This window comes from Alosa sapidissima, chromosome 4 (assembly GCF_018492685.1).
Source record: "Alosa sapidissima isolate fAloSap1 chromosome 4, fAloSap1.pri, whole genome shotgun sequence".
NCBI classification, from domain to species: Eukaryota; Metazoa; Chordata; class Actinopteri; order Clupeiformes; family Clupeidae; genus Alosa; species Alosa sapidissima.
In genome coordinates this window covers 29157466-29185379 of record NC_055960.1, presented here as the reverse complement: position 1 = coordinate 29185379, position 27914 = coordinate 29157466, and the positions used below count along the sequence as shown (strand labels likewise).

General features: G+C 41.2%; 1 protein-coding gene across 3 annotated transcripts; it reads right to left on the bottom strand.

The window, feature by feature from the left end:
• Positions 1-108: 108 nt before the first annotated feature.
• On the bottom strand, positions 109-15967 carry LOC121706504 (patr class I histocompatibility antigen, A-5 alpha chain-like). 3 transcript variants are annotated; one of them, XM_042088318.1, is made up of 7 exons: positions 15796-15967; positions 6128-6379; positions 4848-5123; positions 4414-4695; positions 3959-4057; positions 3843-3860; positions 109-494 (listed from the first exon to the last, which is right to left on the bottom strand). In XM_042088318.1, the coding sequence occupies exons 1-7, from the start codon at positions 15851-15853 to the stop codon at positions 124-126; spliced, it is 1356 nt and encodes a 451-aa protein (XP_041944252.1). In that variant the 5' UTR covers positions 15854-15967; the 3' UTR covers positions 109-123. The 3 variants fall into 3 exon arrangements, with proteins under 3 accessions (XP_041944252.1, XP_041944253.1, XP_041944254.1); XM_042088319.1 differs by lacking the exon at positions 109-494 and adding an exon at positions 1973-2188; XM_042088320.1 differs by lacking the exon at positions 109-494 and adding an exon at positions 2501-2677.
• Positions 15968-27914: the final 11947 nt, after the last annotated feature.

The window sequence follows — 27914 nt, the reverse complement described above, 5'->3', positions numbered from 1 at the left end:
CATATACCTCAGGTGGCTTTAAATACCATGTTCTATTCTCTGTATATAGACCTTACTGTCCTGTAACTGACCCCAGGCAGATGGGTCAGGCCCTTGAGTCGTGGATCTGCTTGAGGTTTCATCCTATAGGTTTCTCCCTCCCATAACAGGGGCAAGGAGTTTTTCCTCGCCCCTGTTACTCATGGGCTCTGTCTGAATGTTTAACACTCTGTAAAGCGCTATGAGACATGTAACAAATTGAAATTCTGAGAGCACACAAGCAAATGTTTGGGCACAAGATACAGTGCTTGCTCCAAAGATTCTTGACTCACCGTCACTGGGATGGAGACAAATTGTTGATGGGCAATAGGCTCCTGTTCTGTCAAAACTTCCACCAGCACCAGAGGCTGTTGTGGAACTTGTCAAGTGTTGTTTTCTTGCCAGCCAATGCTGTATAAGGTGTTCTTGCAAGAGTAACAACTTACCATTCACACAACTTTGCAGGTGTGAAGGCTCTGAGGAGATGTACACCAATATTAAAAAGACAGTGACAGTGGTGAGGATAAATACTTGAGTGACAATGACAATGTTTTGTTGAACTCTTCAATAATGAAACAAGATGCAGATTTTTTTCTTTTTTCCATTTTTTCTCCAAATGTTTTGGCAAATGATGCAATACATCTTTTGAAAATAGTCTGTATCTCACTTGTCTACCTTATTAGGTGTATATTTATCAAAAAGTTGACCACTTTAATCCTTTATATTATTTTTCCGCATATATTGTCCGCCATCTTGAATTTTGGCACTGAAAATGAAGAAAAAAAATTGGAAACAGGTTGTTTTGTATTCAATGGGGTCCTAGCAAGTAAAAAAACACCAGATGCAAAAATCTATATGAATCGTTCCTAAAATAACACAATTCCCCATACTATACCAACGAGCCTGGCTCTTTGCCGTTGTGGTGAAGCTGCAGGTTTAGTGCCCCGGAGACTCGGGTTCAAGACCGGGTGGGGTCACTGCTCTCTCCCTTCGCTACAGGAACGCAGACATAAGGCATTTTAGATAATTGCAACTGACCTTTCTTTTTCATCATCACAACAAAGCCTGCAATCACAATCACTCCAAGAAGAACAGCTGCAATAACACACCCAATAATGATGGCTGAAAAACCTCCTGTAGGAATAAATTAAGTAAGGGATAATGCCCGACGAGGTGTCCATTATCAGAAATAAATGGACGATGCGGAGGCGTGAACTGTCCGATGCGAAGCGGAGGACGGTTGCCTCCGCGAAGTCCATCTTCCTCAATGTGAAGTTCCGCAACGCTGTGGAATGTTGATAAGTTGATAATGCTGCCCGGTTACCAACTAGCGTTTGAGCCAGCACAGTGATTTAGAACTATCAGGCAATTCGAACGGAACGTCTTTTTATAGGTGTAGTATATCACTTTTTAAACGACACCCTTTTCAACCGAGAGCATGGTATAATCAAATATAAATGTGTGTATGCATGTGCAGGGGCGCTGCGGGGGTGGGGTGTAGAACAATTCTAAGGGCCCAGCACAGACAGGGGCCCACAGGGACCACTTACTATAATGTTTATAATCTGAGGGGCCCAAAATGTGTGTGGCTGGGTAGCTCATAAGTGGCTAGTTAGCTCACCTAGTAGCAACATTAACATCTGCTCTATAGTGCGGATGGTCACCAGTTCGAATCCCAGGCGAAGTGGTCCTTGTATGAGTCTTGAGCCAGGCCCTTAACACTACTAACACCACCTACCTCATTACCAATATGAGAGATAGAAGCACAAGTCATCCCGACTCGGGTGACTCCTGGTCTAACAAGATCCGTGTCAGGTGCTGAGGGACCAGGGCTGAGAACTAGTAGCTGTCTATCACAGCTGGAGATCAATGAGAATTCAATGCTACGGCAAGGGGGAGCCAGGACGACAGGTCAGGGGGGATATCACCAACCCCAAATGGGGGAACAATAATGAAAAGTTCTGAACAGTTTTATTGTTTTATACATTGTTCGTACATATCCGTAATACCTATACCTAAAATACCTAAAATACCTAAAAATAAATTACTCCCACCTAATACCTATACCTAAAATACCTAAAAATAAATTACTCCCTCTTCTTGTAGGTTCTTCTAGTTCATCTTGTAGAGAAGAGATATCTTTCAGAGTTGGAAGAATCGGTATCGGTATCTGTGAGAAGGTTAAAACATTGTTGAATTAAATTCACAACATATTAATTCACACATATTGTTTTCAGATTTGTAACTTGTAACTTGTTTGTAACTGTAAGGCAAACAAAAACTAACAAGATAATGCCATGCTGTTGCAATGTCTATAGTCGTGTATGATTGCAACTACCCTTGTGTTTCCCTGTATCGATGTTTGGGTCCTCCACCTTTTCAATAAACCATTACCTTCAGCTTGAGCCCGAGTTCACTGATCACTACAGTGGTGTCAGAAGTGGGATAGAGGTGAACTTGCTGCGAAGTTCCACCAAGAGACCGGAGGAGGTGTTAAGAACCTGGCCAGGGAGCAACGAAATGGCGAGCGAGCCACCAGACGTGGTGGAGCTGGCGGTGCGGTTCCGCATTATTCTGGTGATCTAGCCAGCAGTCTGGAGTGTGGCAGCGATGAGAGGTTGGCATTGGTCAACGCGGGGTATTCAGGAGAGGCTGACAGTGATGGAGGCACAAGAGGTGCCCTTTGCCACGACCAATCAGCTGGACGTGCAACGATTCTCTAGGGTGGGTGGCAGGGTGTGGTTAGCCTGACGAGCCAGACCCACATTAAAATGTAGGGTCTGGGCACTCACCGTTCGCAGTGCCCGAGGGGCGGGATAATCGGTTGTCTTTCAAATTCCCTCTGCATGCAATAGGACAGCGCTATGAGTCCCATGCGTTTCCCACCAGCAGAGCTAGTTGGCTAGTTCAAACTTTTGCCAACTTAATAAAAGCTTAACTCGTGTCACACTGTTCGCCAACAGCAACATTATCTTATTTGTTTTCAAGTAGCAGGGAATTCAAGCCAAACCGTTGCAACTCGGCCATCAATCATTATGTTAAGCCCGCCTAACGACTCTATACACGATTTCATTGGCCTGATAGAAGTTTAATTTTTCGAGCTCACAAGCCAACGGAGAATTACTAGACTAGCCTACATTTGCTGCCACTAGGGTGCGTCTAGATTTCTAAGCTAGGGCGTGGTACCTGCTGGCCCTGGACCCCATGTAAGAGACTTTGAGTGTGGCAAGACTGAAGTTCTGAGGGTCAAAGCTTGGGGCAAGTGGCAACGGCCACAAAACGGTCACGGCTGGCTGGGAGCAGGCAGCCAACAGCCTTGGGATTCTTTGTTTGCCGAGAAACTCCTGCCTTGTGGTCTCTTCATTTTGCAGCCAGAAGTATTGCTGGTCACGGACATCAAGGTATCGGGACTTTGACACCGATGTGGCCACAAGCAGTATTTGCAGAGCCGAGTTGTCAATAGCTCGAAGGGGCTAGCGCCGGTTGGTTCAGTGACGCTAGGTTCCCAGAATTCCGTGTGGTTGTATTTGTATTAGTGGTTTATTAAGTTGCATTTGCGTATTTTAAAATGTCATGTATTGGTCAGTGTGTGTAGTCTCTCTCGTAGATTGTGCTTCATGTATTATCCTCGTGTTGGTGTGTGATTACCCTTGTGATTACCCTTGCGTGTTTGATTGTGGCTACCCTGTATCGATGTCTGTCCTCCACCTTTTCAATAAACTATTACTTTCAGCTTGAGCCCGATTTTGCTGATAACGGAGTTCTCTAGATGAGTGGGCAAGTTTTTTTAAGGACACATATTTATAACTGCAAGAAGTACTCACGTTCTGCCTTCTTGAATCCTGTAAAGTACAACAGAATTTAGATTAAGCTGATGCATCATCAAGGGTAAAAAGTTTTACCTTAAAACACTGAAATGCATAAAAGTGGTTACGCCCACCAGTCTTCATCTTCATCATGACAATCCCAACAATCCCACCAATCACGACAAGAGCAGCAACGAGAAAACCAATACCGATGCCGATGCCAAGGATATTGCCTACAGGAAAAAAGTTTGTTTAGTGGAATCTTCTCATTACTTGTGTGCCCTGTTATCTGACCAAAACTGGCAGCAATATCACAAAATCAAATCAAACAATAGACATTTGTATCAGAGTGTAGAGAAAAATACAGTGATATCACTAAAACTTTTGCAAGTATCAATATACCATCATTCCATGTGCTTGCCTTTAGTCATTAATATTTGCTACACATTGAAAAACAGCAAAAGGGTTTAGTTTATTAAAAAGTAGATGGTGTCACACCAGGTATAAACATTCTATTTTAGGCTTTGGGAGGTTTTGCTAATACCAAACTATTGTAACAAGGCAGTTCCATATCCACATTGTGTCTTACCATCTTCTACAGTCAGGGTCCTGATGATGGTCTTTCCACTCTGGTGAGCCACCTCACAGGTGTACTGGGCCTTCCTCCTTTCTTCAGGTGGCACAGTGAGCACGGCTCTCTTCTGGAAGGTTCCATCATGATTGGGCAGAGTCTCCCCCACATCCACATCCTCCTCCATCTCCACTCCATCTCTCTTCCAGGTGATCATCACCCCCTCTGGATAGAAACCTGTAGCGTGGCACACCACTGGAGAAAAGGAGTCCTTCTGGAGAAGAGTGACCTCTGGGGACACTGTAAATAAATGATTTCATAAAGATAGATTAACAGTGGGAATCAGTTACTGTATGCATGTGTTAAGTCCAGTCCATTTCACTAAGTCCTTCACTACTAAAGAAATTCAGCCTCCTGTAAAAACTGCTTGAGTGTTATCTGTGCTGCTGTACCTTTCCTCCTCAGAGTGCTGCTCCCAAATTGAACATATTTCTTCAGCCATTCAATACACGTGCCCTGGAAATACGCTCTCCTGTTTACAGCACTTTCTGTACGGTCCCACTCTGCTTTGCTTGGGCCTGCCTGTGGCAGTACTGCAATCCATCTCATGGACTTCAGGTCTAGTAAGAGGAAGTCCTCTCCATCATAACCAAACTGTTCATAACCATCAGTGGCTCCAGAGTCAATATCCCACCGACAGCCATACATTTTCTGCAAAACATGCACTCCTAAGAGACAGAGGAACAAGACTAATTAAAAGTGTACAATGACAGATCCATGTATTCCGTTAATTGCCTGGCTTTCAGTCTATTTATTGGTATGACTGACAGTATATTAATCTAGTGTATATATTGGTGTTACCATCTCATGTGTAGGACCTCAGTTGTAGGCCATCAGTTTCACATTTCTATACTATTAATACTGGTGTGTTTGGGACACTTGGGTATTCTAAGTGACAGTCTATATGTTTATTTGAGAAGATTGTGTTTGTACAGGCAGTATAAGACAAACTACTTTAAATATTCTGTTCACGGTTTACAAATGTCCATTTACCTGATCCAAATTCCAGTCGATGCATAGTTGCACAACTTAAATTCTAAAGCATTTTAATCCCAGAGTAACCTAATTCTGCAGTAGTTTAATCAAGCACAGACACTGGTATTAAAATCAAGGTATGATTTTGGTCTGAATTTTCATTAAGTTTATTCCAGAAGTATTTTATTGGGTTTAAATGTGGCAAATGATTGCATCAACAAATTTATTCTCCTCCTTCACTAGAACTAATTCACAGTCCCCTTTGTGGTTTGTTTCGGATCGCTGGCCAGCAGGTTACTTTTGAAAACCTTGGACCAGCATTTAACCAATTGGCATTGACCCGTATGGAATTACTAGTTCTTTCTTTGCAACAAATGGTTCAAGCTTTTTTCCCTCAATCCCTGTTAGCAGGGAAGAAACAAGGTATTTGCCCTTGATGTATATATGTATTATACAATATGTTTGTTTTTGCTTTAGCTTCAATTATTCAATGTTTACTCTTAAGCAACAAAAAGTAAAAACATTGCTGTACGACGTGGAGATAACAAACCACAAATGTCACTTTGGCCCTGTTACTTTTTCAAGCCAGTTATCCCTTGCTACATGTAATAACAAAATTATGCTACTGAATGACATGTGTTAGTAGGTAAAGCTCTTATTACACACCGTTTTACTTAGAAAGAGTGACTGAACCTACCTCCAGTCTGATTAAAGCGTTTCCTTACAATCTTAATGTCCTTCGTGAAATTCTCATCATATGTCTTAGACCATCGTGTCTCTGAATCCCAGTAGTCCTGATCCAGTTGCTTCATCCAGTCCTGCTTGGGAACTTGCTTCTGACTGATGCGTTCATACTGACTAATGACTACACCATCCACCACCCCAACACTTATAAACTCTGGAAAGTTTCCTGATGTAGCTGCGTAGAAGTACTCCAGGGTATGGATTCCTAAAAACAGACAAATGAGACAAAACAGACGAATGAGAGAACACAGTAAATCAGGTAAAACTGCAAGATGACAGACGGGGAATGTCCCTGTTGCAGAATGCGAGAGTAAAGGCCAACACACACTGGCGCCAACACACACTCCGCTTTCGACAGTCAATTACATTAGATTCCATTGTTCTCAACACAACTTCGCACACCAGCATCGCACTTTGCCACCGCCACCGTGTACAGTAGGATTCAGTTCTATTTTGTCTGTGCCACTCCATAAAATCCATTGTATTATTGAATTGGATTGTCTGATAAATCTGAATTATTATTAATTATTTAGGTCATGGTCATTAACATTATTGTGTTCACGCATATTGTAGTATAATGTCCGATATGGCATTTCACTAGTTCGCCCGTCGGCATGATTGCTATACTGAGTGAATAAGCTAAGCGCGTGTTTGGCATGGTAGCTGGCCGTGGTCATGAGATGCCTGAAGCGGAGATCGCGATCAAGCGATGGCCGCTTGCACCCCAAAAGAGCAGAAAGGAAGGCCACTACCGAAATACATTTGCGCTTGCTTAACAAGTCATAGATCCACTAGATGGAGTGGATGTACAGTAGGACTGATAGGCATCTGTGGACCAACGGCTCAGTATTTGATTGCTGCTCTGATAGACAATGCATGCAGCTGCAGTAGCAGCTCCTATCCTGAATGCACGGAGTAGCGGCCTGCGGGAACAGGATTGACAAGGATATATATTAGAGACTGGAACCTGTGACGAGTGATGGGTACCCTTCATCTGAGATGAAGAGAGCGGGCTAGTAGCGATGCTGAGCTGACCGATATGAGATGTAGTGAGATGGGTATGAAAGCTGAGGATCTGAGGCGGAGTTGGATATGAATATGGAGTGTCCTTTTCGGAACTGATCGGTTTAGTCTGATTAATAGTATAGTGTCCTGGTCTAACGCTCAAGATTTGCCATCGGGAATGAAATGAGACGAGGGGCATGTAGACTCACTACATCTCAGCAACCCAAAGGAGGCCGGTAAACATGATGGAGGGTGGATCAGAGTGCTGTGACATGAACCCCTTGCGAAGTATAGGGAGGCAAGCGGCAAGTACGCAAGAGTGGATCTTTGTTGCGCTTGCTCAGCGGCGGACATTCGTGTATTGCATAACCGTGGGAACGATGGGTGTCGGGGTTCAGCCGAGACGTTGCTGCATGGTCTTGGGGCTCAGCGGAGCAGTCATTAGATGGGTCCTGAACCTTGGCGGAGCGGTTCCTAAAGGTCCTATGGGCTCAGCGGAGCCGCTTCTGCATGGGTCCTGGGGCTAGTTGGAGCCGTCGTTGCCTGGGTCCTGTGGCTCGGTGGAGCCATCGTTGCCTGGGTCCTGGGGCTCGGCGGAGCCATCGTTGCCTGGGTCCTGGGGCTCGGCGGAGCCATCGTTGCCTGGGTCCTGGGGCTCGGCGGAGCTGTTGCTGCATGGGGCTTTGGGCTCGGCAGAGCAGTCATTGCACGGATCTTGGGCCTCGGTGTAGCTGCTGCTGCTGTATGGGTCGTGGAGCTCGGTGTATTTGCTGCATGGTTCTGGGGCTCAGCGAAGCCATCGTTTCATGGGTCGGGGCTCGGCGTAGCTGCTGTTGCATGGTTCTCGGGGCTTGGTGGAGCCGACGTTGCATGGGTCCTGGAGCTCAGCGTAGCTGTTGCTGCATGGTTCTCGAGGCTTGGTGGAGCCGAAGTTGCATTGCTTAGTTGTTGCTGCCTGGCTCTTGGGGCTGAGCAAAGCAGTCATTGCATGGGTCTTGGGGCTCAGCGTAGCTGCTGTTGCATGGGTCCTGGAGCTCGATGTAGTTGTTGCTACGTGGTTCTTGGGGCTTCAGTGAAGCAGTCGTTGCGTTGGTCCTGGAGCTCGGTGTAGCTTTTGCTGCATGGGTCTTGGGGCTCGGCGGAGCTGTTGTAGCAGGGTTGCAGGAGCTCGGCGGAGCAGTTGCTGCGTGGTTCTTGGAGCTCAGCGAAGCAGTCGTTGCATGGGTCCTATAGCTCTGTGAAGCTTTTTCTGCATGGGTCTTGGGGCTCAGCGGAGCAGTTGTAGCAGGAGCTCGGCGGAACAGTTGCTGCATGGGTCTCCCTAGAGCTGTTTTTGCATTGCGTCCAAGCTCATTCCGTACCATCTGTGGCATCCTTAAATAATCCAACCTGGGCTGAAAGAATACTTTTAGAATACCATTACCTGATAAAACATGACATTCAGCATGATACGACATACAACACATAATACATGATCGGCAGATAAGGCATGATAGCATGAAGGTGAGTATCCAAATGGAATGAATTGGTTGTGGCTAATGAACAGCTGGGTAGACGGAACGGGATGTTAAAGCTGGAACGTGCAGCGTGAGGAGGTGGTCGAAGGGCCTTTGCTGTGGCTAGTGAATAACTGGGGAGCCGGAATGGGACGTCGTGATCCAAAGCACTCGCAGAGTGCTGATAACCCGCTGCGGCGGGCTGGTCTAGCGCGGAGCCGGGGAAGGGATGGGTAGGGGTAGGGGGGGGGGAGGGAGGGAGCAGTCGCCGGAACGACTGGAAGAGGGGCAGCCCTGGACCGGGTCCTGGCTGGGGGAAGTGGGTGGGGAAGGGAAAGAGGGGGCGGAGGGAGTAGCGACGCGGTCGCTACCGGGGCCGTCTGAAGTGGAGTCGGATCCGGAAGTACGGCGGAGATGCTGCGGGAAGGAAGTCGGTGGTTAAGAACCTGGTCCACTGGCGTGGCTGAAGCAGCGGAGTGATGCGCTCTGGAGCGTGTGGTGCAGGAAAGCGCCGTCAAGAGCAGCCTGCTTCCTGGTCAGGAGAAGAGAATGAATAGAGGGAGCGGGAAGGAGAAAAGATTGGTTTATGGGGCTTAAATAAGAGTTAAAAGACAGAGGAGGATGGAATCTCCTATCCGACCTACGGAACAAGATGCCGCGGAAATGGAAAGTGCTGCGGATGTGTGCCGCTGTCCAAAGATTGGAGCAATGCAATAGCTCCAATAGGTTTTTTTTTTTGTGTCAAGATTTAGCTAATATCCAAGTTGTGCCACTTCTGATTGATGAGCACGTCAGTGCAGTGTCGTGTTTCACTAACTGTCACACAAGACGGCATAAATAATTGCAGCTTGCAATAAGATAATGCATTGCAATGCGATAAAGCAAACATTTGTATAAGTTGTCAATTGGGGGGGGGGGGGGGGGGGGGGGTTGCGATCGCTCCCTCCTGTCGGTGTTTGCATGGAATGAAACAATAAACCGGTGGTCAAAGTGTGTCAATATATTTGGCTGTAGACTGGGGTTTGAGGGCCTGCTGAGAGCAAACTTAGCGCAACTGCCCACAAAGCACTGCTTGCTGGCGAAATGCTAATTTTAAAACATACGAATAACCAGTCATTGTAACCAAATATGACTTGAGTTTATTTGCAAAGCTTACATCAGTTAACTAGCTTGTTGCTATACCCCGTAGAAGCTACATGAAACGTCGGCCATCGACACAGGACGAGTTGACCAATCACGGTCCTTGCTGTCTGCGTCGCCTGACGCGATTTACAAATGTGTACTATCGCTTTAATAATTGCTGACGTCTGCGACGCGGCGCCGTTGTTTAACAGACTGCGGAACAAGCCAGCGGAAATACTGGGCACTTAAGGTTGAGGCTTATCAGTTATTATAAGTAGCTTAAATATCCAACAACGCTAGTAGCAGTTTATGAGAAGTCACTGGACAACTATAGGAAATGAATGAGACCTGTTCGTTTCCGAAGCCAACACGGATTACGGATTGAGTGAATTTGGGAATATAGGCCTCCGCTGGATAACGTTAGTAGATAGCCTACAAAACTTCAGACGCTTGGCGTGGCGAGCCATGTTAAAATTTAGAGCATTTCGAGTTACCTGGATAATCTTGCGACGTGAAAACGCGAGCTTGGAGCAGCCTGATGTTAGAGCCTTGAAGTAGGCTGGGGTGAGTAGGCTATAGCGTAGGCTAATCGATAGTTGTAGCTTACCCTTGCTCTGTGCGGTGACCTGAAAACGCTGGTGAACCAGGTGGCTGTAGCCCATAGACTGGATGTAGCTTTTGGATGGTTAGTAGTGAAAGACCCAGCTCTATTACGTCTGCCTACCGAGGCTTTGCAACTCCAATAATTTTGCGAGCGTCGCGGCGTGTGACGTATGGATAAGGAGGCCGGCTTAAATACCCTGGCGGCTGAAGACAGGTGAGTTAATTGCTGTCAATCATCCCTAAGGGCTCCTCCCGAACTTTGTTTAGAAAACATCATTGAGTGTAGGTTATTATCCCCTTCTTCCCAGTTCTATCTTTGTTTAGGTCACTTTGTTTCAGTCAGTGTCTGCAGGCTGTGATCTATACAGGCTGTGGGAATTAAGGTGCCAATAAATTAGACAGAAAGCAAGAGCTCGCAGAGCATTGTGGTATCTTGAAATGCTACGTATATCAAAGGTTACGAGCATGTGTAATCTGCTAACTATGACAATATACATTTTTTTTCCATACAGGCCTATGTGTCATATAGTCTATATAATATGTAAGGGATAATGTATAGAACACCTGGTTCATCAGCGTTTTCATTATTGGGAAAATAAGTCCCTACAGGGCGAACCTTTATTTTCCCAATAATGACCGGCGTTCTATACATTATCCCCCTTATTACACGCCACGGCTACTTGCCAAAAATAAAAAATAAACTCCCCACGATATGACTTTAGCCTACCGTCTGCTTTCACTTTTGAATGAAGTTCCAGTCCTTGCGTAGTGATATGTAATACCAGAATTAGAAGCACAAACTCCGTTGCCAATGCTATTGCCATTTTTTTCAGAGGTCCTTTCCTCGGAAATAATGACCGCTAGAACTTTGGGAAATCCCATTCAAGTCAATAGAGCATTCTACTTGCCCTGTGAAGAGCCGTGTAATAAGTAAATGTACACACGGAGCCTAATGTAGGCCTACTGGATCTGGCTGCATCAAACATTAACATCACACTGTTTCCATTATACAACTATGATGTTTTGCAGTGCAATGTCTTCAAAGGGACATTATTTCTCATGGACTGACTACATTATGTAAACTTTTTTTTAATATATTTTATTTAAAAAGTAAAAAAATACTCTGTTGTGATTTTTACCTAAAAGTATGAATTTTTAATGTGTTTACCAGCTCAATCATTAATTCTTATAAAACATTAGTAGTATGCCTAATTAGGCTGAAGTACACATTTATTTCTTGTGTTTGACTATTACCGGCCGGTACTCATCAATTAAAAGCATATTTTCAGTATTTGGACAGCAGGGGGTGTTAGTCATACTTCAAAACGTATCAAGTCTTTCTTTTACCGTATGAAATGCATTTTGTGAGCTACTTGTATTAAGTTACATATTAAGGAACAGGGCCTTCTGTGTGAGGATAGCCTACAAACAAAGCAAGATAAGTGTAGGTAAACAACCCAGATTGCAGTGACGCACAGAAATAGGCAGTAACCTGCACACAACTGAAAACAACAGGAGATGGCAACCTCTGCCTCACTCTGCGTGACTCATGCTCTTTTCTTCTATCTGATTGGTCATGATGGATCGTTGTCTCTTTCACAGAAATGTAATTTAACTTTCAGTGCATGGTTTATTTTAACTTTCATTTCAGTGTTTTTTTTTTTGTATATTCTTGTCAAGAAAGCATAAATGTATATACAGCTCTGGAAACAAATTAAGAGACCACAGCTGCTCATTTGGAAAAGTTTTTACATATTATTTTACTTGTGTTGGTCTGACAAATGAAATGGCACCATTGAAGTTTTGCCACCTTGACTGTCACTGACATTTGGTCTGGCCCATGGACTATATTATGCAGCAATAATTAGGCCTACTGTATGTTTTTTCGCTCAGCTGAGTTAGCCCTACCCTGTGCACGCCCTGTAGCCAATAGCAACAGTAGCATCACTAAATGGGAGGCAGACTGAGCTACCGAAGGTTAGTAATCGAAACTGTGTGCCTCATGAGTTTGTGTGATAGTTTTGGTACTTTCAAGCTGTTTAGAGTCTGATTACATCTCTTCACCTCGCACATAATTAATAATAAACTTCATTTTAAACTATTATTTTTAACTAATAGGCTAATGTAGTTAGTTTATATTGTACCGTATGTCACTTTGTCTGCCGAATAGGTAGCCTACCATAAAATAAACAAATATAAAGACTTACTGGCGGTAGATAAGGGAAGACAACTGAACAAAAGTGCAAGTTTAACAACAAACCCCATGGTTTAACTGTATGTAGATATTTTTGATCTTAGTATCCCATACCATCTAGTATGGTCTTTATGTGTGTGTGTGTCTAACAGGGGCAGGGAGAGAGAGAAAGGGAGAAGAGCAGAAGACATTAAGGAGAGCCCATGGACAAATGATCGATAAATGTGCAGGGTCACCTGCAGAGCATTTATAAGGACCTACTATCTGGCTCAGAAACTTCATTGCCTTTTACTTGGGAAGACCCCAAACTCTCTTCTCTTCTTGACCTCTTGTGAAGGCCCTTCTTTCTGTTGTCTCCCTGTAACATTGCCAAACTGCATGTTTCTTTCTCTCTCTCTTGGCTGTTGAATTGGATTGTCTGATAAGTCTGAATTATTAGTTAATTGGTATTATATGATAATAGGGCATGGTCATGAAAAGGATAATCCATCCATTATTGAATTTGAGCATATATGGCATTAAATTAAAGTGAGTATATTAAAGAGTGTAGGTTATTATCCCCTTTTTGAGACCTGTCAAAGACCTGAGTGGTCGAAATGTTGTGTATCACCCCCCAATAAACTGGGAGCTTTAGAGACAGTGTGCGGATATCTTTTATTTTGTTTTACTCAGTATTTCTAGTATCCAGCACCTGTAGAATCGATGTGCGTACACCTCTACACTTTAGTTTATTATCCCCTTCTTCCCAGTTCAATCTTTGTTTAGGTCACTTTGTTTCAGTCAGTCTGACAGGCTGTGATCTAGACTGCATGAATTACAGTTTTTCTCTGTTGCCTTCGTGCATTTCTCAGATCAGAATTGAAATTCTCAAAACTACCTGTTCAATTTTCACATCTTTGTGTCACTTGTGCACATCAGAAAAGCAGTTTCTAATTTCTTTGAACCATTTGCAAATGCTTTGCTACATCCATGCAAATGATTATGTACAATTCTCAGCGGTTTCCAACAGTACATTATCAATTGCTTATGCCAAAACATTTAGGCATAAGTTCATAGCATAAGTCTTTGCATGCAAAATGGTTGAACAAGTTGTCATAATATGTAAAGCAAGATGATATTCGTTGTGATGTGGATGAGAATTTGTGGCCTAACAGACAGGAACATCATGAGGTCTAGGAAGACTGCACTGTAATTCCTACAGCACTGCATGTACAGTTCTCCATAAGGATATTGTCCTATGTTCACACATTTCTGTTTTTTTTTCCTTATACTTTTTTCTGTGCTACGCTGTGCTGTCTTTAACTTTCTGTATCGCAATGACATGGTCTGTCTACAAATGACAGTACAAACAGTAAAAGCGTAAATGTGAATCTTGTCCTGTCTCTTGCAATCAAACTCCCATATACACTAAGGTGTAACCTACAATTTACAATAATTGTTATCAAAAGTTTAGCCATAGTTTACATCAGAACATCCCTCCAGAGTACACTATATTGACAACATGACTAAGCAATTTGACTGTCTTATCCGTACACAATGACACAAGAACTTGTCATTCTGATGGCACTGAAATGTTCATTGACACAGATATTTAATTTTGGGAGATGAACTAAGGATTCTGAGCAAAAAAGTGGCTTTTGCAGGTGTTTTGCTATTTGTACAAATTGTTTTGAGAAATGCACTTACTGTTTTGCAAATGTCGAGGATGATTAGAGAAATGTACCAAAGCGACTGAGAAAAACTGTAATGTAAAAGCATTTGTTTTTCGTTATACTGTCACAGTGTATGTCGACAGTAAACACTTTGAAACACACTCTCTTGCAATCGACCTCCTCCACACACAATATTGTGTAACTTTGTAGTTTTGAAATACCTACAGAGTAAACCGTCATATTGACAACAAGACAAACCAGTTTCACTATCTTGACATAAACAATGGCATCATGACTTGTCATTTCGAGTGGACTGACAGTTTCATTGGCATAAATACTTGCTTTTGATACATGCTTGTGCAGGTAATCCACTATACAGTTTAAACTAATTGTTTTAAGAAATGCCCTAACGTGTGCAAATGTTAATGATGATTCGAGAAATGCACCAAAGCGACTGAGAGACATTGTAAGGTGTCAATACATCAAACAGAAGCAAGTGCTCGCAGGGCATTGTGGCATCTTGAAAAAATTGTATATATTTATATATATATATAGTCTGTTGTGATTTTTACCTAAAAATATGACATTTTAATGTGTTTACCAGCTCAATCATTAATTGTTATAAAACATATGACAAATTAACCTAAAGTAGCCTATATGTTCTTGTGTTTGGCCATACTCACCTCAATTAAAAGTAAAGTATCAGTATTTGGACAGCAGCTTGAGGTACTTCAAAACGTATCAAGTCTTTCTCTTACCGTATGTCAGGTATGAAATGCATTTTCCTCAATTTTGATGACTACTTGTATTGTGTTACATTTTGAAGAATAGGGCCTACAGTGTATAGCATACACGAACAAAGCATTTTGTCTATAGGTTGTCTATTGTTGTCACACACACACACACATATACATATATATATATATATATATATATATATATATATATATATATATATATATATATATATATATAGTGTGTGTGTGTGTTTTGTTTTTTAAAACATCAACACAAAAATTATTATTATTAAAAATTATTTCTTCTAATGTGGGTAAACATGTTTCCTGATAATAGCTATTAGTTACATTAATAGTGCCTCACAGTGTCTCACAGGTTTTCTGAGATAATGAAACAGCTGCTCATTTGAAAAGGTTTTCATATGTTATTTTACTTGTGATGGTATAACAAATGGACTATATTATTCTGCAGCCATAACAATATGCCTGTTTTCTAGCTCAGCTCAGTTAGCCCTGCCCTATGCCCGCCCAATAGCATTTTAAGGGGAACAGTAAGCATCACTAAATGGGAGGCAGACCGAGCTACAAAAGGTTGGTAGCCTAATCAAAACTGAAACTGTGTGCCTCATGTGATCAGGTTACTTTGTTTCAGTCTGTTTTTGACAGGCTTACTATTGCTGTTATTATTACTGTTATTCTTATACTTATTTTTAACTTTTGACTTAACTAATAGGCTGTAGTTTTATGTATGTCGCTTTAGACAAGTGTCTATGGAACATAGCCTACCATAAAATAAACAAATAAAGACTTACCGGCGGTAGAAAAGGGAAGACAGCCGAACAAAACTGCAAGTTTAAGAGCACATCCCATGGTTTAACTGTATGTAGACGCAGAAGCCCAACATCTTATTCTGCCCACTTAGAGTGGCGTAGAGTGCCTTGCGGTGTGATCTTGTCGGCCAACTGTCAATCTTTAACGAACATACGGAAATAGACAACAGCTATGTCTGGATGCGACCGGTGCGCCTGTGTGTGCGGTTTCGTTAGATAAGTCAACCCCGCCCAGCGGCGCCCACATTCAAGTCGGCCATTACACTTGATCTGCGAGAGTAACTTTGTCTTGCCGTGCGTGATTTATGCCTTACCTCAAATAAATAAATGTATTTGTATTGTATTGCCCCAGGCTGAGTGTGAAGATTAGAGGGAAGTTTTTCTCAGTCGCTTTGGCGCATTTCTCAGATCAGAATTGAAATTCTCAAAACTGCGTGTTCAAACTCCATATCTTATCCCTTTTGCACATAATTAAAGCAGTCTCTCTCCCGTCAATGATGTCTGTTAAGTTTTTGTACAGCCATTTGAAAACTACAGTAAAGTTACAAAATGCTGTAGTTAGGGGAGTAAGTGAGTACAAGACACTGAATATGTACAATTCACAGTTTTACTGTATATGCCCTTTGCAATTCTACAGCATGACAGAATTTGATAACTAGTTCACCAATTTTGTATGTAATGAAATGAAGACTATTAGTTTTATTGGGAACGACTATTCAGCATCCATAAGTATAATTCATTTTGACTGACATGACAAAGCAACTGATAGGCCTACATGTTCAAATGCATTTGCAATTTGTTCAGAGGAAGGAGAAATTGCTATGATGTGCACAAATGACTAAATGTTGTGGAGGTTGAACTAATAGTTATGAGAATTTTCATTCTGATCAGAGAAAAGCACCAAAGCGACTGAGAAAAACTGTAATACATAAATGCATTCTGGTTACTGGTTGATAACTGTCCACTTCTGACCATATAGCTTTTGAAATGCGTCAAAGCAGAAAATAGGCTACACAGCAGCGTTTGCGCAAGGCGAAGTCACACACTCAGACAACGCACTTCTGATCAGTTGAGCATATGTTGCCTTTGATATATTCTCATGGTGTGTGGGCACGGTAAATGACATGACATTCGTGCATTGGTGAATTTAGCCTACTTGTGCGATGCTGAACTGTGAACAGAAGAGCTGTTCATGATCTTTCTTGTCAGTTGATGATGTGGCATTAAAGGAATGTCAATCAGCTTAATAAAAACCAGTCAAGCCTGTTTTGTATTGTTTTGACTACAGCGCACAAACAGATTGCTGTGTGTGTGCAATGTGTGAAGCCACATCTTGCTCTCTTGGAACAGATGAGAGTTATTGTGTGATTGGATAATATGACAACATTTGTAGGTTTGCAATGACCCATTAAGTTTAGGTATAACAGGGTCAGCAAAATGCTCATCAATGTCCAGTACCATGGAGAAAAAAGTACCTCAAACTGCTGCCTGTTTTTTCCTTTCAAAGTTTAATTCGAGAAGGTGAGGTTTTATGTGGTTTAGCCAAAGTCATTTTAGGCAAGTCCCTCCACTCGGCAGCCATATTGCAACGCTTTTTTTTTTTCTTTCTTTTTTCTAGCTTGTTTAGACTATGAATCAGCCTGACCTTAGGCATGTTTCTTAATGATTTCACACGCACACTTTGTATCCTGGCTGGAGTTAATGCAGATCCTTATGATCCTTTTTAAGAAATACATTTGAAATCAATCAAAGTTCAAAATCCCTGTGCACAGCCCTTTTGCAGGTGCTGATGGTGTGCAGTATAACTATTAAAAAGTCAAAAACTAGTATAAATCGCACACTGGAGGGTATATTTTGTTGACTTTATTTGGCATGAAAGCTTTAGGTACACGTTCAAACCTGATGAAGAAAATTGTGAAATGTGTTGTTCACGCCAAATAAAGTGGGTATGGTTAAAAAAAAAAATATTTTGTCACCCTTTAGTTGAATTAAGTGAAATAAAATCGGAGACCGAATTTCTTAAAGCAGCCCTTTAAGATTCCAATTTTTTTTTTCTTGTTCTTCAAACAAGGCACATCAATCCACTGGTGCAAAAGAAGAGAACACCTCTGCCATAGGAGATTCAGCAGAAAAAGGCCAAACAGGGGAGCATTTAAAATTAAAATATCACTAGGAGAAATCCTTGTCTGTTTCCTCTCCAAAATGCAGAAGCCTGGCTTTGTGTTCCGGTAGTGTCAAATCAGTGGGCACATTCAATCTTGCAGCTCTGCACAGATCTGGCTGAACGTAAAGTATGTTTATTAGATTCAGTCAGATCTGCTTGCAGATCCAGTGCTGCAAGATCAAAATCCCACTGATTTCATGCTACTAGAACACGAAGCCAAGCAATTTGCTTCCTTCAGATACAGGTCTTGTTATAATCTCACTTTCCAAGTTTACAATACTTCTGTTTGTCTGTAGAGACCCTTATCACACAACCACAGAAGTGTAATTATATTTTGAGCACTATCAGTGGTATTAAATAGCATTTGTTTTTTGACGTTCTAGCTGCCCCCTTAGCTTTCTTGTTTGTACTCTGGATTTACACTTTTTAGAGGGTGCATGTAAGTTTTCTCTTTACAAGTGTTTCACTGTTATTGTTTCTTTTTTTACGCATAGATGGTCCAGGAGGTTCTGGAGAAGAGTTAAATGGGAGAGGAAATAATGGAGGAGTATAGTAGAGCACCTTGACACACTGTACAAGAAGGCATCTTCTGAATATCCTGGTCCATGGGTATGTCTTTGAGAAGGAAATAAATGTCTCCCATGTCCATTAGGCTATTGCAACTCCTTGCCAAGTGCAAATTTACATCCTAAATCTATCAATGATCTGCAACAATCTAAATAATACGCAATTGGAAATGTTTCATATTTGAGTGGTAACACAAAATAACAAAAATATGTGAAATGTGAAGTGTACAAAAAACACATTAATTTAGCCTTATACAACATCAAAACATGACTACGTAGTCTAATATTTTATCCCATATCAATTTAGTGGTAATACATGATGTTTTGAAACATAATTACAGTAAATTAGTCTCCCACCTCCCAACCATAGACCATGCATGAGAAAAGGAAACACACACAGAGACACATTTGGTCTGACCGAGGCAACAGTGCTCAAACACAGAACTGTCTGTGAACATGTCATAACTTTACATCCATTTGTGAACTGAACACATATTCAGTATAAAGTGTCCTGATACAGGGTGAAATAAACAAGTGTCTAAAACGATTCAACCTGCACTGGAGAACTACGCATTCACTGTAGAGTGTGGTTGAGCTCAGACAGGGCACAAACAGAACTGTGCAACATCTCATGTCTAGTGGTAAACCCAATGTGGTTTGGCTCTAGTAATTTTAAACACCTACTTTGCAAACCAACCTGATAGGGCTTGCTCCAAATGGTCCTCTTCTGACTGTAAGACTGTTACATTGCATTGCGTAATGCATGAGCATTACAGGACAGCAGCTCTGACAGGCAGCAGGAACTGATGAAACCAGTTTTAGCTTGTCAGACAATTAACATAATATTGTGCTTTTGTATGATTATAACATAATATGAAGTAAAATTATCACAAATTTGCAAGGATAGATAGATAGATAGATAGATAGATAGATAGATAGATAGATAGATACTTCATTGATCCCCAAGGGGAAATTCAAGGTCTCAGTAGCATACAGACATCACACACAACATGCACTAACATCAGAAAAAGCTATACAATATAATATTAAAAAAACCACAACTAAGCAATAAGGACAGTAGAAGATAAAGAATATACTAAAATACAAATTATACTAAATAACACTAAATCTAAATCAAGTCTAAAACAGTATCCACATAGTGTGCTTAGGGGTGATTAAGCATGAGGCGCTTGCAATGACTGAGGCAGGGATTGCGCCTGTTATTCTCTGTGATAATAACAATAAGGTGATAGAGTGGTCAACTGCCCTAATTATTCTTCAACATGGGAAACACATGAGAATAAGTGTGTTGACGTCTGTACTGTATGTGTTGTGTCCTGTTAATAACAGTTAGTGAACACGGAGGGCGCTAGAGTGCACAGTGAGGATACAGGTAGTTGGTATGTGCGTAGTTGGGATGAAGAAGAAAAAAGTTGGAAGTAGTGTGTTACACTCTCGGTTCTTACATTAATCACTGGTACAAAACACCACAGTATGTCAGGGAATGGCTAAAATAGGTAGCCTATTGACTGACTTGACAAATTTTCCAGATCAGGGGCTCGTGTGTATTTTCCCACCACACACACAGACAGGTTAAGAAAGACAAAATAAATCTATAAGGATAATTTTTGACGAGTTACAGGAAAAAAACCATCACATTCAAACTCTCTATGCTAATAGATTATTCAGAAGACATGCCAAGATCTTCATTTCTTGTCTTTTAATTACAAATGTAAGTGGCTGGAGCTGGAGTGGCTAGAGTAAATGCTAGGAATGGTTTTGGATGCCTGGATTTGTTTTATATGGTCAGATGAAATTAATATTGAGCTTTAGCAACAAACATTCAAGGTGGGTTTGGCTTACATAGAAGGATACTGAAACAAACCCCATGTCTACAGTTATGGTGAAGCTGATGTTGTCAGGCAGGCTATTTAATGTTGTTAGAGGGCCAACCCATTCTTGCACTGATATAGTTTTTTTTATATTACTTTGTCTACTCTCTTATATCTCCATATTAATTTTATGCTGGTCTCTAGACTTTATTCTTGCACTGTTGCACTACTGGACTTACTCATTTGCACCATCACCATGACACTTACTCTCACAGAGCAGTGAGAGCACCTTACCTTACTATGCACACTGTAAAAAATCAGTCTTCATACAAAATCTGACTCTAGATATTTCCACTGCTTGGTTGAATTTCCCATTGTCCTACGTAATTTAGAACGACCATTAACCGTATGTTATCTGCATACCTATGAAGTAGATCCATTTTTTGGCCGTATCACACTTGTATATTAACTCGCCAAACTCGTTGTGAAGTTTAAATGAACTGTCACGTTGCCTACTGTAAATCCTCAAATTATGGCAGGGGTCTTCTCTTTACTTATAGGCTGCGTAAGCATGCTTTTATTTAATTAAGCATTATTTAAGGCTGCGCAATTGTGCATCTTAAGCCTCTCGCAAGCTCAAAAGAGGGCAGCATGCGACTGAGCTTGAGAGCGACGTGAGACCCGTGTAAATATTAACTTTCAGTGTTTTACTGAATGTCTTTGTAAATTAGGCCTACGTTTAATTAAAAAGTGTTTCTTGCGTGCTTTCATTCTCTCATTCCCTCTCCAAAATGTTCCTGTTCTAGGCTGATCAAGTGCATGAACCCAGCATCGGTGTGCGCATCACATGAATCACAATTGAGACAATATATTGACCATCTTGTACAACTGCAAAGCCTTATCATAGGCATGTTACATTCATGACATGAAAAATGGAATTTATAGAACAAAAATGACAAATTAGGCAGTCGGCTAAACGTTTTAAACTTGCGCAAAACTGATGAACCCAGCATCTGTGCGTCGCATAAATCAAAACACAAATTGAAGCAACACTGACCATTGGACAATCGTACCACAAAACCTTTCCATTAGGCATTCAACGTTTATGACATAAGACGTGGAATATGAACGCATTTCATCACACCTGACAATTAAACGGAGCTGTGGCTGTTCGCGATTTGACTGATTGAGGTTTCAGCGCAGTGTTGACTTGCATGCGCGTCTTTTTAAGTTGGTGAGCGTAAACGAAGGAAAGCCCTCTAATCGGACGGGCAAGACTGACAAGTAGACCGTGGCTACGCGTAGGCATATATCAAACAGATGCTTTCTCTTCGATCTCCACAAATTAAGCTACAGTTAATTCCTTAGCCGTTTGAATAAATGTGCGTTTGCGATTAACAAAAAAAAATGTGTTAAATAGGGTATAATACTAACTTTATTCAAAATTGATACATTCAAGTTGACTTTGCAAAGTTGTGTAGGCTACCGCGCCAGTTGAAGTCTGCATGAACAGTTATTGCTCAAGCCACCGTTTTGATTTGCTTAGGGGAGATGCAGGCTGTACCCGTTTGAGGGAGAGAGGCGCAGGGAGAGAATGCGTGCTGTAGCCTACACTACGCACATCTCTATGAAATAGGCTGTCAAGGCTAATCCATATTTTAAATATGCAATCATGGAGAAAATAAGTTAATAGGCTATAGGCCTATGAGTAGGCCTAGGCCTAATGCAGGAATGTACGTTACAGTTATTCAGTAACTGTAACGAATTAATGACATTTAAATGTAGCCTACCTTTAGACTACTTCATTTCCCAACAAAGTAACGAAATTACACTAACGACGCTCTATCCCAAACATAGGCCTATTGAACTTAGTTTTGGTGGATGATGGACAGATGTCAGTGCCCTAGCCTAATTTACCCTCGGAAATAATTCGACATTGTCTTTATACAATATATTTAACTGGTCTAGACATGGTGTGGTCTATTGGGTTTCTCGTAATTTCAACATACAGCTTTAAAGAACAAATATTGATAACATGTTAGGATCAGCGCCATAGGATTCCCACGGTAGCCAGCGTCTGTGACGACACCTGAGCTTATTAAAATGGCGCCCATAGAGTCATAGAACGTACTTCAACATATCCGTGCATATCCAACGTATTTTCCAGCCAGTAATCCATCTTGCGCGTAGCGCTCTAGAATCTTTGGTAGCAACCATCCATTTAGAACTAGTAACGGCAGTTTGTCCTGTGAGTTGAGAAATTAGTTGATATGTGTCGGAAGAAATTAGTTCTACAAACAAGACAGTTTTAGCGATTAAAACGTTTAAATTGTAACAGGAAATGAACACAGCGCAAGTGGCAACAGTGGAATAAGCGGGATAATGGACTCCACGGTGGTCTGTTCACAGAAGTTAATGCACTACGAGGTTTAAACTTCTGTGAACAGACTTGTCGTCCATTTGCGAAAAAATATGCCTCTGCATGGTTCTTCCTTCCACAATGAGATGAAAATCGAGCTCCAGATGCTACAGCATCTAAAGGACCCAGCTATTTCCGTCTGCCAAATTTCCCTGCCATTTTCCAAGAACTCAAAAGTGAAACTAATCTACAGTATCTCCTCCAAGGTTGTTAATCTGAATCTTTCAAAAACCATCTTGTCAACCATCTGTCCATGTTGACAATTTCTTTTTTTCCAGACTTTTGATTTGTCATTTTGTTTGAAAGACGTGACTCATTGTGATTCTATTGACTTCTATATCTTCTCCTGTGTCCACATTTGGTGCACAATCACAATCATCACAATCCAATAAGCATTCTTTGGATGCATGCAAAATTTTCAGATTTTTTTCAGAATTTGCACATTCAGTTTTCTGAAGTAGTACTTTGTGTTTGTCAAATAAATGGATAATTAAGATTTTGATGAAAGATGTTTTCCTGATTTTGTATTTATGTACAGTAACATTGGATAGAAAGGATTCATAACTGAAAAATAGAAAATCAGAAAAAGCTATACAATATAATATTAAAAAAACCACAACTAAGCAATAAGGACAGTAGAAGATAAAGAATATACTAAAATACAAATTATACTAAATAACACTAAATCTAAATCAAGTCTAAAACAGTATCCACATAGTGTGCTTAGGGGTGATTAAGCATGAGGCGCTTGCAATGACTGAGGCAGGGATTGCGCCTGTTATTCTCTGTGATAATAACAATAAGGTGATAGAGTGGTCAACTGCCCTAATTATTCTTCAACATGGGAAACACATGAGAATAAGTGTGTTGACGTCTGTACTGTATGTGTTGTGTCCTGTTAATAACAGTTAGTGAACACGGAGGGCGCTAGAGTGCACAGTGAGGATACAGGTAGTTGGTATGTGCGTAGTTGGGATGAAGAAGAAAAAAGTTGGAAGTAGTGTGTTACACTCTCGGTTCTTACATTAATCACTGGTACAAAACACCACAGTATGTCAGGGAATGGCTAAAATAGGTAGCCTATTGACTGACTTGACAAATTTTCCAGATCAGGGGCCCGTGTGTATTTTCCCACCACACACACAGACAGGTTAAGAAAGACAAAATAAATCTATAAGGATAATTTTTGACGAGTTACAGGAAAAAAACCATCACATTCAAACTCTCTATGCTAATAGATTATTCAGAAGACATGCCAAGATCTTCATTTCTTGTCTTTTAATTACAAATGTAAGTGGCTGGAGCTGGAGTGGCTAGAGTAAATGCTAGGAATGGTTTTGGATGCCTGGATTTGTTTTATATGGTCAGATGAAATTAATATTGAGCTTTAGCAACAAACATTCAAGGTGGGTTTGGCTTACATAGAAGGATACTGAAACAAACCCCATGTCTACAGTTATGGTGAAGCTGATGTTGTCAGGCAGGCTATTTAATGTTGTTAGAGGGCCAACCCATTCTTGCACTGATATAGTTTTTTTTATATTACTTTGTCTACTCTCTTATATCTCCATATTAATTTTATGCTGGTCTCTAGACTTTATTCTTGCACTGTTGCACTACTGGACTTACTCATTTGCACCATCACCATGACACTTACTCTCACAGAGCAGTGAGAGCACCTTACCTTACTATGCACACTGTAAAAAATCAGTCTTCATACAAAATCTGACTCTAGATATTTCCACTGCTTGGTTGAATTTCCCATTGTCCTACGTAATTTAGAACGACCATTAACCGTATGTTATCTGCATACCTATGAAGTAGATCCATTTTTTGGCCGTATCACACTTGTATATTAACTCGCCAAACTCGTTGTGAAGTTTAAATGAACTGTCACGTTGCCTACTGTAAATCCTCAAATTATGGCAGGGGTCTTCTCTTTACTTATAGGCTGCGTAAGCATGCTTTTATTTAATTAAGCATTATTTAAGGCTGCGCAATTGTGCATCTTAAGCCTCTCGCAAGCTCAAAAGAGGGCAGCATGCGACTGAGCTTGAGAGCGACGTGAGACCCGTGTAAATATTAACTTTCAGTGTTTTACTGAATGTCTTTGTAGAATCTTTGGTAGCAACCATCCATTTAGAACTAGTAACGGCAGTTTGTCCTGTGAGTTGAGAAATTAGTTGATATGTGTCGGAAGAAATTAGTTCTACAAACAAGACAGTTTTAGCGATTAAAACGTTTAAATTGTAACAGGAAATGAACACAGCGCAAGTGGCAACAGTGGAATAAGCGGGATAATGGACTCCACGGTGGTCTGTTCACAGAAGTTAATGCACTACGAGGTTTAAACTTCTGTGAACAGACTTGTCGTCCATTTGCGAAAAAATATGCCTCTGCATGGTTCTTCCTTCCACAATGAGATGAAAATCGAGCTCCAGATGCTACAGCATCTAAAGGACCCAGCTATTTCCGTCTGCCAAATTTCCCTGCCATTTTCCAAGAACTCAAAAGTGAAACTAATCTACAGTATCTCCTCCAAGGTTGTTAATCTGAATCTTTCAAAAACCATCTTGTCAACCATCTGTCCATGTTGACAATTTCTTTTTTTCCAGACTTTTGATTTGTCATTTTGTTTGAAAGACGTGACTCATTGTGATTCTATTGACTTCTATATCTTCTCCTGTGTCCACATTTGGTGCACAATCACAATCATCACAATCCAATAAGCATTCTTTGGATGCATGCAAAATTTTCAGATTTTTTTCAGAATTTGCACATTCAGTTTTCTGAAGTAGTACTTTGTGTTTGTCAAATAAATGGATAATTAAGATTTTGATGAAAGATGTTTTCCTGATTTTGTATTTATGTACAGTAACATTGGATAGAAAGGATTCATAACTGAAAAATAGAAAATCGGAGAGAATTTGTTTCTGTCTGCCTGGGGCTGCCTGAGAGGGGCAGTGTTTAAGCAGGGGCGGATTTAGAAATTTGGGGGCCCAAGGTGAACACAGCCATTGGGGCTCTCCACATCTGTTCCTTTAAAGGAGAACTAGTTTTTTTTAGCTTAATTTACCTTAACTTAATATCTTCTGAGTCATTGGAGTTGTTATATGACTTTTTCCGGGTTGAATGGTGGCCGTCTCACTTCCCCCTACCATGTATGAGTGGAAAAACTACCCTTGCAACTTTGGTCTGGTGGCGAGCCGCCGCCTCATAGTCAGAAAGTCTTGCGGTCTTGCGATGTAACGAATTGCGTTATGGCACTACATACTGTACATACAGGCCAGGCACCGACTAGAACAAAGTTGTGATGTTAGTGTTACACCTGATGTGCTGGTAGCAATTTTGAGTGTAGTTCATCAGAATCAGAATCAGTTTTATTGGCCAGGTTTGCGTACACAAACAAGGAATTTGACTCCGGTTAATCTTTGCTTGCAACATTCACATAACATATAAGGAAACAAAAAAAAACATAAAGGAGTAAAACAGAACAGTAAGAATAGAATGAAGGCAGTAGAATATGTTAATGTATATATATATATATATATATATATATATATATATAAATAAATAGATAGATAGACACTATGGGTGGTATATGGTAGTGCAGTTTCCGGGGGGGGCAGGGGGGTGTTGTCAAGGGTGCCATGGTCGTGGACCCCTCAACAGACACAAGCAAGATGCAATATACAGTTGAAAGGGTTGGGATAGTGCAATATCAGTATAGACTGAGGTTTAAGATTAAAAAATAAATATAGTGCAAGGCAGTTCAGTGCAATGATCATGTATTAATAATACTATATATATAAATTATACGATTGCCAACTCCTACTCAAGCGAGTAGGACGCATTTCACACTGCTCCTGCTTCACCTATCCTTTTAGCAATTTCCACTCTTTTTCATTCTTTTATTTCATTTACAAGCTAGTTTAGCAAAGACAGTGAAACCAGTACATTTAAATCTGAAACTTTAGTGGTTAGTTTTTTACTTTAAATGAGCCAGCCAAGTCAACGAGCAAAAACTGAACGGCAATTCACCTTGAAGTTGGATTAAAACAAAATGCGCTCCTCCGGCCAGAGACCCAGGAGATCATGCCGAAAATGTACTGAGCTAGAACAGAGGATTTCTACTTTGGAATCAAAGATGCATGCCCTTCCATCAACGACAGATGAACTACGAGAGGCATCTCATGAAGTGAGTACAGCAACTACTGGAAATGCAGAGAATGTAACCCAGCAGTCTAATATCACTGCTAATAGAGCAGATGAATGCATCGACCTCACAAAGGGAAATGTGAGTACAGAGCCTTGGCACAGGCAAGGTGCCAGACCAAAAAACAAAAAACGTAATACAAGAACTGTAATTACCTCAACACCAGTAAATTCAGATGTTAACTTCAGGCCTCGTATCAGAAATACAGACAGATCAGCAAACTACTACAGGGCTTGTGGTCCTAAGGGAAGCCCACAGCCCCTAACACTATGGAACAGATTTGAATGCCTCCGGGACGTGAGAGAGGAATTTCCCAGGGAACAGACCCAAAGCAGGCAGCGATCAAACCACAACAAAAGAAAGATGGGCACAGACAAGAAGCAGCACTCGACCCCTATTCATCCCACAACCCTCGTTCTAGGCGACTTTGCTGTGAGACATATAAATGGGGAAAGGATGATTGTATGTTGTTTCCCAAATGCTTCAGTGTCTGACACAAAAAACAAGCTTGCAGAACTGGTGTCAAAATATGCAACTATCAAGCGCATCATTGTGCATGTTGGAGCAAATGACATCTACAGAGAACAGCTGTATGTCAAAGAAGATTTCAAGGAACTTTTCTCGGCCCTATATGAGCTTGGAATACAAATTTTCATCAGTGGCCCACTCCCAGCAGAGGGAAGCTTTGTATTTTCCAGACTATTCAGTTTAAACACCTGGCTCGCAAAAACATGCTTTTCAGTTGGGATGAATTTTATTGACAATTTTAACCTTTTTTGGAATCGCAGGGAATACTTCAGACCAAATAGCACAGAGCTGAGTTGGACTGGGGCCAAGATCTTAACCGAATACTATCACCTCTCTCTCCTGCACCCAACATTTTTTCTGCCAACCTTGAGCCGAG